This window comes from Centropristis striata, chromosome 22 (genome assembly GCF_030273125.1).
Source record: "Centropristis striata isolate RG_2023a ecotype Rhode Island chromosome 22, C.striata_1.0, whole genome shotgun sequence".
NCBI classification, from domain to species: Eukaryota; Metazoa; Chordata; class Actinopteri; order Perciformes; family Serranidae; genus Centropristis; species Centropristis striata.
This window is the reverse complement of record NC_081538.1, coordinates 8222561-8235056: the sequence shown is the minus strand read 5'-3', so window position 1 is coordinate 8235056 and position 12496 is coordinate 8222561. Positions and strand designations below refer to the sequence as shown.

Here is a 12496-nt window from a genome sequence, read left to right as displayed (position 1 = left end):
ATCTAATTTCCTTTATTTGCGCATTCCCATTGTTGTTTAGTGTAATATGCATAGACCAGAAACAACGGACTATGGGTTGTTTACGTTTTGGTAGCACTGCACTGCACGGTGTATCCACCGAAATGTTTTTACCTGAGGCCAACATACATATTTTTAAAATCCTTTTTAATGCTGCTTGCCGCAAAGGCTGGCATCCCTTCATCCAGAGCAGGGCCAGAGAAAGTACTCTGACGTCTGCACTGTTACTTCCCTGGATAATCCATATCATTGAAACCAGTTAAGCTGGAAAGCCATTGCCCCTCCAAAACACTCTAGCGCTCGCATGTTTCACAGCCAAGATATGCAGGTTAGGTGGATTTGGTGACTAAATTGCCCATAGGAGAGAATGAAAGTATCATGGTTGTCTGTCTCTATGTGTCAACCCTGTGATATACTGGCAACCTGTCCAAGGTGTGCCCCGCTTCTCACCCAATGTCAACTGGGATGGGCTCCAGCCCATTATCTTTAACCGCTTAAAGGTAATGAATGAATGAAAATTATGTTTTGCTGCAGCCCTCACTCACAGCAATACATAGTCTCTTTCAAGCCACCAGACTCATTTGACAAAAAACTTAATTTTATCTCGCAGAACACAGGAATTATTGGCACAACGCTGCCTCAATCAGCTTTTTTGTGTAATTGTGTGACTTTAAGTCTCAGATTCAAATTAACATGGTGTACACAGCTGTACATTGCTTAGCCTTTATGCTAGTAACATTAGTCTGCTTTCACAAACAAGGAATTGACCACCCGTCATTGGTAACACACACTGGTCATGGATAAAGAAATATATGTAGAAATGTCATCATCCAGAAATCTATGTCAGGTCACAGGAAAAAAGTTTTCATAAGGCTTGGGAAAATAGCATTTTGAGGCCGACCTTTGCCCATCTAGGATGAGGAGTCATTTTTGCTTGTCTGAGGGAGATATTTTGTTAAATGAAGGTTTTGTTGGCTGTTTTTTTCCCTTTTTTTTAAGAGGGGAAATTCTAAAACGTCTGTGTACATGAACAATATTTTAAACCAAAAAGAGACAGATGTGACCTCTCTGAGGAAAGTGAAGGAGAAACAAAATTTCACATGTATATTTTTTTACCCCTACTGATTAAATCCCTCTATCGATTTCCACATGGAGTAGCAAGAGAGCAGAGCGATATTGACACATATTGTGCCTTTGGTTGCATATTACAAAAGGTGACATACATTATAAAGGAATGCTGCGACTATACATTAACAATTGTCTCATCTTACGCTATAGCCAGAGAACAGCACGCATTGCTGCGTTGATACAGAGTTATGACTGACTTTTCCTTGATAGTATTCCACGACATTCCATATTTATAATTGCTGGTGGCACCTTAATGGTCAGTCCACTTTAAGTGAGCCAGGGATGAAGCTGTCTCGAGCTTCTGGGCTAACCCCTTTATTTTAACCAGCCGGTGGCAAGAAAGATATATTAACTTGGCATGTTTGTGGAGGTGCTGTAGCATTCATCACTGACAGAAAGCCTAAATTGTACAAACACTGCACTGCATGGCTGGAAGGTAAAACATCACTTCTGCTAATTTCATACTCACGTCACACACATGCTCGCTCGCTCTCTCTCTCTCTCTCTCTCTCTCTCTCTCTCTCTCTCTCTCTCTCTCTCTCTCTCTCTCTCTCATTAAGCACACATCCTATTAGAGAGACACCCTAAAGGAGTAAGCTACTTGTATAACACATTTTAGTGTAAAAATATGTTAAGAATACATTTTTATGAACCCTGATGCGTACCCATTAGGCCGCCGGGCTTGCAACACACTGCAACCCTGCATACAGCACTATGCAAAAGTCTTAGGCAGGTGTGAAAAAAATGTCTAGAAGAATTGATGCTGGTTTGAAGGCAAAGGGTGGTCACACACATATTGATTTGATTTAGATTTTATTCTGTTCACTCACTTTTTTCGCATTTTGTTAATTGATAAAAATAAACTATTAACATTTCTGTTTTTGAAAGCATTCATATTTGACAACATTTCTTCACACCTGCCTAAAACTTTTGCTCAGTACTGTAGATACAAACCCTACAATACAATTTTAGCCACTTTTTACACATTTAAGGAAGCTTCTCCCCTTTGTCTGTAATCCTCCAATCTCAAAGAACAAATCTTTTTTGAAGTCATCATTTTTATATTCATCAAGTATGCTGCACAAGATTTCTTTACTACATTGTTAATGAGCATGTATTTAGTTTGTTTAGAGTCACTTTCCACCAGTTTTTAAATCGTTTCTGCCATGTTATATTACTTGTTCAAGTGGAATGTTCACATTTTCTCCACATACTTGACATATTTACATTTCAGTTGATCCAATTACTCCACATCCTGCGGGCATAGACATTTTTGTCGGGCTTCTGTTTCCTCAAAGGTGACCTTCTTATTTCTCCGTGGGTCAATCCATGAGTTATGGATGACTACATTTTTTGGTGGAGGGTCAGCTTCCACTACAGAGAACACCCTCTTCTTCATCTTGCTTTTCAAAGCTTTTTGAAACTTCTGCCGAGTGAAGGCATAGAGGAGAGGATGAAAGATGGTGGTTCCATAGGCCATCACCAGGAAGCCCAAGCGGAGGCGAACAATTAAATCATTGGGCCCAGTGCTGAGGATGAAGGTGTTGAGCACAGTTATTGGAGTCCAGCAAAGTAAGAATGTGGAGATGATAAGAAGAGACATCTTAAAGACTCGTTTCTGCCTCTCCCGTCTTTCCCGATGGCGCTTTACTGCTCTTCTTAGAGCGATAATGACTGAGACTGATGCCTGCATGCCTAAAGGTGCACTCCCACCTGCCCTGGTCCCTGTGCTACTCTGTAAAGCATCAGTCGACTCCGCTTGTGTTGCAGTACTTAAGGAGATAACATTTTTGCTCTTTTGCTTCTTTTTAGGTAGATTGTGGTGAAAGCGTGTTCCAATGCGAATATTAAGTGCCTGGAGGATCTTGTAGTAAGTGACTAACATTACCACAGCTGTAAAAAAGAATATAGGAATCTGTGCTAGCAGGTGATAGTACAAACCCAGCTCTGTGTAATAATAACTTGTATGAGCCACTGTGACCACCGCAGTCTGGTTCACAAGGTCTGAACCAGAGTTCACAAAGAAGCCCTCTTCCATGAAGGGAACAAGGAAACTGATGAAGGACAAGGCCCAGATGGATCCCAGTAGAGCTACAGCTCGGCCCATTGTGAGTACACGGTTCGCTGGCCGCACAGAGATGTCATAGCGGTCTACGGTGATGGCCAGGACATTAGCCGCAGTAGCTACACTTGCAAAGGAGACACAGGCTTCATGGAAACAGCAGATCATGGCTGTGTCTGCTTCCAATGGAAGTAACACCAACACTACTGTCAGGGGGATGCAGCATACACACACCTGCAAACAAGAAGGGAATTCAGGTTACATCTGATGTTGGTTTGCATCTAATTTCGAGTTTGCTAGGTCCCAGATAAAACTGGAACATGCTTTATAATAATGGCAATGCAATGTAACTCTAAAGGGTATATTGCAATTGTGTCAATCCAAAGTATACAATTCTTTAACCATAACGTTAATGCACAGCTGAACTTCTTGAAGTCAGAGTAAAGCAAATACCATGATAGTTCTGCCTTTTACTGGTGATTACATTTGTCTAATCAAATTCTGTGATTACGCACCTTGTTTTCTGCATTGCATAAGTGTTAGGACCCTACATTTCCATTATTGAAAAACACTGTTAGAATACTGTTAGAAAAACCTTCTTCAAACTCAACATCCAAAAAAATGAAGGAGAAAAGCTTTCAATCACATTATTAAAATGTAGTCGACTTCCTGTTTTAACTAGTGGGAACTAGAAAGAAAAGCTTACACTTGCCCTCTTACAATTTAGCTATTTTCATTACAGCACTGACAACCTAAATGTCGATGATTTTGACAGCACTAGCAACGCCTGTTGTTGTGAATAGTACTATAGTACTATTCATATATACAGTAGTAGTAATGTTACTGTCACTGTTAAAATTCCTGTGTTTTACTGTCTTGACTGCAGATTAATACTTGTACAGCACTTTGCTCAACGTGACTTGTTTTTAAATGTGCTTTAGAAATAAATTTGACTTGATTTGACAAAATCAAACCATATGAAATTTCCAGTCCCAGTGTGTACAAGCATGATGGTTAATTTTTTTTTGATTTGGCAGCAGTGCTGAGTGATAATTTCTTTTTTTTCTTTTTTATGTATCCAGCCACTTAATGTTAAATCCCTCTTGTCAAAAACATGATTGTTTTATTGAGGTCAGGACTCACCAACACATCCACCACATGCAGGTTCATGGTGATGATGTTGGAGACGGAGCTGATGAGGTTCTGTTTCATACAGTAGAGGACGAGCACAGTGAGGTTGGAACTCAAGCCCAAAAGGATCTCCAAAAGCAGGAAAACTGTCAGTGAAACCTACAAAAACAAAGAACAATGGAGGGCATTAAGTGTGACATCGGAGTAATTTTAGTGATAATAATTTGGTGATTTCATTTATAGTTTATACACATTCTTTCTTACTTACATAATGTGTTTTAGTATCCAAAATCTAAATCCCAACCCATTAATTAGCCAGACAGTAAACAGTTTCCTCAAAGTATCTCTGGAATGACATAATATGCTGTTATGTCACATTGTTTTGACTGAAAAAGTAATCTGATATTTGAGGCGATAGAGTTACCTGAAAACTGATGGGATAGATGGCTTTGTCTGAGGTCATGTCAAGGTCATAGGGGTCAGCCGCATCAAGCACAGTCATGTTGCTCATGGTGGCTGCAGAAATCTGCACTGGGGATGTGTGCATTATCCTGATAGGAGAAAAAAGATATATTCAATACACGTTTAAAGTACATCAAGTTCTTCCAAATTTTTCCTTTTTGCAACCAGAGATGTCTTAAACGGTTACCAGACATGGACTGTATATAAATGATGGACGTAGTGACCATGACATCACCCATTGGTTTGGCCCGTTGGAAGCATCGAGTTCAGCGCTACACTCGTCGCCATCTTGTTTCCGATATGCGGAGCAGACCATATTTGGACTGTGGAGGAGCGAGAGGGATCTGACGACACTGACTACACGCCTCTCTACACCTCAACCCGACTGAGAGAAGCCGCTGCTAATTCATGTTAGCATTAACTGGAGCATTAGCTGGGATGTTAATTTTGGCTAGCAAAAAACAAAAACAAAATGTACGTTACTTATCTCAGAAAAATGAGCAGCGACTCCTTGGAGTGTCTGTTAGTCCAACCAAACGCTGAACAAGACATTTTTTTTTAAAATGTATTTTTTTGGGCTTTTTCATGCCTTGAATGGACAGGACAGCTGAAGAGAGATAGGAAGCAGGGGGCAGAGAGAGGGGAATGACATGCAGTAAACGGCCGTCCGATGCGGGACTCGAACCGGGGCCAGCTGCAGCGAGGACTGTAGCCTCTACACATGGGGCGCCTGCGTAACCCACTACGCTACCGACCACACCAACAAGACATTTTTAATGAACAAAACGTTCAAATAAACTGTCATTAAGTGAAAATACAGTGTGAAAGAGTCAAAGTTATGAGACCAAACCGGTAAACGTTCTTTTTTATATCTTTATAATGTTATAAATAACTTTATTGACACGTTGCCATGGATTCATGTTGCTCTGCTTCTCTCCTGATGACGGCTCGCCTTGTTAGCCACCTGTCAATCAAAGGTAGCCACGCCCGAAATCATACGATTCTTTATCTTCTATTTTCCTTTAAATGGGGCCATTATTTGAACTATTAAATTGTCTTGAATACGATTTTTTACTAGCGATTGAGACCATAGTTGTCCTAACAATTTCTGAGGTAGTAAATCGTGTGAGAAGTTTTCTCATTTTGCATTGAAATTAATGGACAGAAATGTTTTTGCAGCCACACTTAGCACCCCCTGCTGGAATTTTTGGTAGAATGCAGCTAAAAGCACTTCCTGGTTTGCCTCCCTGCTCAGACCCGGAGGTTGCCGCCTGCTCAGACCAGTGAACTTGCTGCTGGGGTTGCCTATTTCTGTTTGGGGAGAATGTGCTGTAAACGGGTTAGGATTAGGGTTACGAGAGGCAGTGGGCTGCCGATAATATGGCATTCACCTCCCTTGACACTGCTGCTCCAGAATAATTTAGTCCCTATGGGTTTGTTGTACTTTGACTGAAATCTTAAAGTACATCAAAAATCTACAGAAAAGTGCTCAGTTTATAGCTGAAATAAGTCTAGCTTTAACAATAATTGAAATGTGATTCGAACTGAAAAATATGACATCATTGTATAAATGGGATTTTCAGGCATCTTGGGTGACTTCCTCACAATGTTGAACTATAATTTTAAAAACACACTTTCTTTTATACAATTTGAGTCAGACTTTTGAGTCTTTAAATGGAAAACACATTCTTTGATAACATCACCTTGTATGAAAACATTAAGGATACTTACTCATTTCAACTTATTTTGAAACTGCAAGAGAGCAGAACTCACAGAACAAATCGCCCTTTGCATTTTTTACATGCGTACACCAAACACTACTTTCTTCATTGTAGACTGACGCATATATTATATTAGTATGTATTGTCAAATGCTAGTGCTATATTGCCAGTTTTGGAAAGTGAATGCCATAAAATGATCAGATGGTTGGGGATTGTTGGTTTTAGAAACGGAGAAGGCTAAAAAGAAAGAGACCATACAAGTCTATTCTTAAAATAAAGTGCAATTGAACAGCATAAAGCAGTGTCTGAAATAGTTCCTACCACACCTTTTCAACATCAACCCTAGGGGTCTGTGTTAAACAAATTGGAGTTTTCCAGAACAAACAATCCCACAAGAACACCCCCCTGTACACAGTGATTGACTAGTTGTGCAGAGATGACAATGTTTGGATTTGAGTTTCTCTCTCAAGGTTTTTTTCACTTTTTGTTTGTAACACTGAGTGAAACATTTGGATTTTTTGGGGGGAAAGATTGTTGTGGTTTTCTCTATTACTTCAGATGTATTGCCTTTCTTTTAAGTGTGGCTTTTTGGGAAAATGTAACTGATTCTCACTCACTTGATTTTTTTTCTCAGTATACATTCTCATAATAAGTGTATGGTCTCAATCATCACTGTCAGGTCTGATGAGGTAACATTATTTTGTCTCCCGACCCATTCTGTATATGTACCGGTTGTATAAAAAAATGTGACTGCCTTAAACCAAGATGCAGCAGCCAAAACCCTGACTTGCACAAACCAATAGGTGATGTCATGATGACTACTCCCACTATTATTATTGATTCTATTGTCATACAAACTAGTTAATTTCTAGTAAACTGACACATGAAGACAAAATTATGGGGCCGTAAATTCATCTTGTCTCAGAAACTTCTCAGAATTAGGGTGATTTGAAAATTCCTTGTTAACCCTTTATCAGGCAAAGAACTATATTTGGTAACTTCAGGTAATCTTTCGAGAAAAAAGTTGCAAATTTACTAGATTAAAGTGGCAAATCTACAAGAAAAAAAGTCGCAGATTAGAGAGATTTAAAATAGAAAATCTGCGCAAAAAAAGTCACAGATTTATGAGAAAAAAAAGTTGGGAAAAAAGCAACTTTTTTCACCCAGATTCACCACTTTAAATCTCATAAATCTGCGCATTTTTTTCTTGTAGATTTGCCCCTTTAATCTCGTAAACTTTTTTCTCAAAATATTATTTTCATATGTTGTTTTTTTTACACATTCTGGCAGTATGTAATATCCTCCAAATTCTCTCAGGTTAAAATTTGGATTTTGCAAGTATTTCAATGAGTGCCCTATTAAGGGTAAAAGTGATGAATCTGTGAGAAAAAAGTTGCTTTTTTCCCACTTTTTTCTTGTAAATCTGCGACTTTTTTCGCGCAGATTTGCCACTTTAAATCTCTTAAATCTGTGACTTTTTTTCTTGTAGATTTGCCACTTTAATCTAGTAAATTTGCAACTTTTTTTCTCGAAATATTACCTGAAGTTACCAAATATAGTTCTATGCCTGATAAAGGGCTAAACAAACCTGATACTGGAGTATTTATTTTATGGACCTTGGTACCCCGAAGGTTTGTGATATCGGGCTTAAACTCACCACTCCTTCCAAGCAGTGCTCTCTCCACCTCAGCAGTATTTGAATTGGCCACAAGGAACTTGGTGGAGCTTATCAAACCATCCCACCATATTCTGGCTTGACAAGATCAATGTTCTCTTCATCCACTTGATTCACAGCATTATCTCTGTGAACATATCAACATTTGAAGGACAATGAAAAGTTTTCCATGAGTAAGCTTTGGGGATACTGGCTCCAGTCGGGCAAAGGGTGAAGTCTGTGGGACACAGAAAGCAATACACACCCGCCCTTTGTTAGGAGGGGGCATGTGGTTTGCTACATCAGTGCAGTGTACTAAGATCACTGCTTTCTTTCATGCATAGCTCTGTCTCACCATTGTCCGTTGTGCTGGAACTGCCTCTTGTCTTATCCCAGCTTGAAAATGATGCCAGTGTCGGAACAGTCCTCCTGTCTCCCCTTCTGGACACTTTTCAAGTATTGCATGTCTTACACACTTGTCCCAATATGGTCCACCGCTTTTTATGTCATCAGGTTTGTAATTTCTTATTCCAGACAACAGTGAAGGTAGAAGTACAAATGACAGAACAGTAGGGAGGTTCACATAGAAATGGAAACAAGCTTGTGTGATTGTTTCTCTGGACTAAACTGTAGAGTTGCGACAAAGTTGGACCAAATGTCAGAGACCCTGGTGTCGGTCATATAGAGTCTTCAGGGACCTCTCAAAGAGACTGATCCCTGACTCTTGGGCATTCACAGCCTTTGAACTCCTCTGTTATCCTCCACAGACTGCCAGAAAGGATTTGAGATGATGTCACATCCCATCATTGAAATCACCGTCCCTTGTGTTCCTCCTCAGTCACATTTCCTCTTTGATCCTGTAAAAAGGAAAAGGATGGAAGATTTCAGTAAATTGGTATGAAAAAAGAAACATGTCTTTTTAAAATCATATCTTTACCTCTGGTCTGTCTGTTGCATCACATCTCCCAACTAATTTCAACTGATCATCTCCAAACAGATAGCTTGCTGTTTCTGTGCTAATTAGACACCCGTGTCTGTGTTGATGCCTATGTTTGTGTGTTCCAAATGTGTGTTTTCTTTGATGGTTCTTGTCATGTGTTGATCAGCAAATGAGCACTGAAAACTGTGAAGTGGTTCTCTGCAAGCTGTCATAGTATATAAAATGATGTACTGAGAAGCTGTCACAACAACGGGGCAGTCAGTTCTAAGCCAGATCAGCAGGATTGTCTTGAGATTTTTATTTTTGTTTTGGGTTTTTGATTTTGGTCTTTGGCTTGGCCGTGACTGGTGTTAAAAGTCTGGTTGGATTCAGAGTTTTATTTGTTTATTCTTATATCTATTAGTTCCTGATGAAGATAAAAAATGTGACCAATTTGAGACCTAGATGAAAAAAAAGGTTTTGCTGATCAGAAAGATTGTTTTAGTACTGGAGTACCAAAGGAAGATCTCAGAATGAATTACAATTTCTATTCACAGTAGGCCTCGAATGATATGAGATTTTTGATACTGACAAAAATATAAGAAAGGTTCAGTGCTCTGCTGGACAAAAATGATGATGAGGACACAATTTCAGAATCACCCATGACATGTTTTCTACATCATATGTTCTGTACAAGTAGTTTTTATGTCAATGCATATCGAGCAATAGACATTACTGATAGATACTGATATTTTTGCCACAGGCCAGCATCAGCTGATAGTATTGGACAACCGTTATATTGGTCTTGTTCTAATTTCTAGTACGTTTCCTTGTATTGATTTTTGGTATCTTTCTATAAAGCAAGAAGCGTCTGTGTGTGTCTAGGGCATATCTTGCTGACTGTTAGTCAGACCGACCTAAGATTTCGTATGTGGCTTGCGCATGACACAAAGGTGTGCATCCTCGATTTTGAAGATTTTTGAATTCATTTTTCAAAATATCATTATTTACGTAGGACGTGTTGCGGCATTGCACTGTTTCCGATCAGACGCCTTTTTAGGGGAGCTCCGCCCCATTGTGTGATAGGCCTACACCTGGTCAGTAACACAATTCACTCTGGATTTCCACACCTGACTCATCCCATCTGTAAGTCTATTTAGCCTACGTATCTTTCATAGTTTTAAAGTGCGCTACAAGGTTTGATTTTCCAATAATATTCAAATAATTTCCAGCGAATATCAATGTTCAATGTGTATGTGCTGGATGGTGTGTTTACCTTATGGAAGGTAAGTGTTTTATGGAGTTGCAGACGTTGTAGTGGTCTGCATGTAATGTACGAAAACATACTTCCTACGGGCACTGCACTAGTTTATGAATAGGCACATGCTCAGTTAAACAGTTGTTCAGGTGATATTAGCTCAGTCAGTTGGAGCTTTAGCCTGAGAACTGTTTCAAGTCCCCATATGGACCAAGCACCGAGTGTGGACTGGTAGCTGGAGCTGGTAGCTAGCTTCTTTTTCTCCATACCATTAAAATGGTTTGACATGACTACAAATTTCTGGAAAAATGCCCCAGTTTCAAAGCTACCTTGGGCTACATTTACATAAAGAATATCTGTAAAGGGATACCTAGGTCTAAGAAAGGTGTCAGATAAGGGAGAAAAATAATTAGTTGAATAATCCATTAGTCGGTCAACAAAAATGAATGCCTGACAACCTGTTAAGACAAAATCTTATACGTTTCTCTACTGCAGGAGCACAGGTCTTTTTGGGAGGCAGTAAACTAAGCATAGCTTGTAAGGACCCATATCCCTTGCTGTTTGACACCCTCTCATGTTGTCTAATTACTCTCCACTCAAAATAGTCACTGCTTGAAAATCGTGACTCACAGACTCAACAATATGTCAGCAGGCTGTACGTGTTGATTTTACGGTGCCTTCATGCAACACATTCACATGACCACGCTATCAGAACACAGATAACGGTGTGAGTGCGTGATCGTGCTGTGTGTTAATTTACCTCTAGACAAAGACCATTCCTCAGTTATTCTTGGGTCTGTCGGAGTGCTTTCGTTCCCTGGAAACCTTTGTAATCTCAGTCCCAAAGGTAGTGCAGAGCCCACAGGTGAAATTCCTGAGTTCCCAAGGTTCAGTGAAGTATTCCATCATTCAAGGATGCTTGTTAGTTGGTCCTATCAGTATGGAAATTTGACTGGTAGAAAGCATGCAGCCACAGAGAGATACGGATGCTGCCGCTCTGCCTCTGCCTCTCTCCTCTCTGCTGTGCCTCTTTCTCTGTCAGTCTGTCTTTCTCCCTGTCCTGCTTCCTGCCTCTCTATATCTCTGGCTCCAGTAGCCCTTCCTACCCCTCCCCCCCAGCTGTCTCCTCCTCCTAGACCTCTGTGCTTGACTAATTGGACTCACAAAGCAGATGAAACGATCTCATATTGTTTTGATATAATTTCTCCCTTTCCTTCGTTATCTTTCTTTGCCTTTTGTGCTGCCTGTAGTAAGTGGTTAAAGCTCTCCAGCATTCAGAGACGACACATCTTTTTTTGTCTTTGAGTCCTTGTTTCTATCTCTTTTTCCTCTTTCTCTTGTTTGTGTCCACATTGGTAACTGTGGCCATAAAATTGACTAATGCCAACATCCTTCCTCTCAGCACTTTGGTAAAAGCTCCACTGTTTATGTTTGCATAGCACCTGCCTGATGGTACATTTTTAATTGTCCCCATCTGGTTACCATTAGTGCTACCGCCGTGCTGCACTTATTGTCTGGTTAGCATATCTGGAAGGTAGTAGTGAGTAGACTAATTTTGGTTACTAGGCACTGGCATGGCAACCACAGCACCATTGGCCAAATTGAGTGCAGCTTGAGGGATCAGAATTCAAACGAGGCCTTCCAGAATACACCTCTCCACTGGTGAGACAACAATACCTGATTTTTCACTTCTCCCCTGATCTGGTCATTGTATCTCAGCTCTTCATCTCTCACTCTGCATGTGTTTATTCAAGGAGTGTAAGCAGTCCAGTCCTGTTTTACTGACATGCACATCTCAGCGTGCATGTTTTCCCCCAGATACAAGTCTTTAGCGAGAGAGAGATAGATGGCAGACAGTGGGTTACAGACATTTTTCTCCCAGCAAGGGTTTTACAACTTGAATAGCTGGAAGCAAAATAAAGTGTGAGAAAACATCCCTGTTGTTTAATGAATGCACTGATATTGTAACCTTTATTTTTATTCAGATCCCCCTTAGCTGCATCTTTTCCTGGGGTCAACGCACATACAAACATACAGCATAAAACAAGATATGTAGCACATAAAAAATGTAATAAAACATGTCTCTGACATGTAATAAAATCATGGTAACAACAAATGAAAAGTTCAATGACTGATTTTTGAG

The 12496-nt window shown here is 39.9% G+C and overlaps 2 protein-coding genes across 2 annotated transcripts in view; one reads left to right on the top strand and one right to left on the bottom strand.

Moving 5' to 3' along the window:
• The window catches only part of cog5 (component of oligomeric golgi complex 5), a 52658-nt gene that overhangs the window by 12122 nt on the left and 28040 nt on the right, over positions 1–12496 (top strand). The gene's annotated exons all lie outside the window — the stretch shown is intronic.
• On the bottom strand, positions 1685–11435 carry LOC131960532 (G-protein coupled receptor 22-like). Its single transcript, XM_059325771.1, has 6 exons — positions 11114–11435; positions 8532–9033; positions 8180–8324; positions 4764–4890; positions 4352–4498; positions 1685–3442 (listed from the first exon to the last, which is right to left on the bottom strand). The coding sequence occupies exons 4-6, from the start codon at positions 4884–4886 to the stop codon at positions 2390–2392; spliced, it is 1323 nt and encodes a 440-aa protein (XP_059181754.1). The 5' UTR covers positions 4887–4890; positions 8180–8324; positions 8532–9033; positions 11114–11435; the 3' UTR covers positions 1685–2389.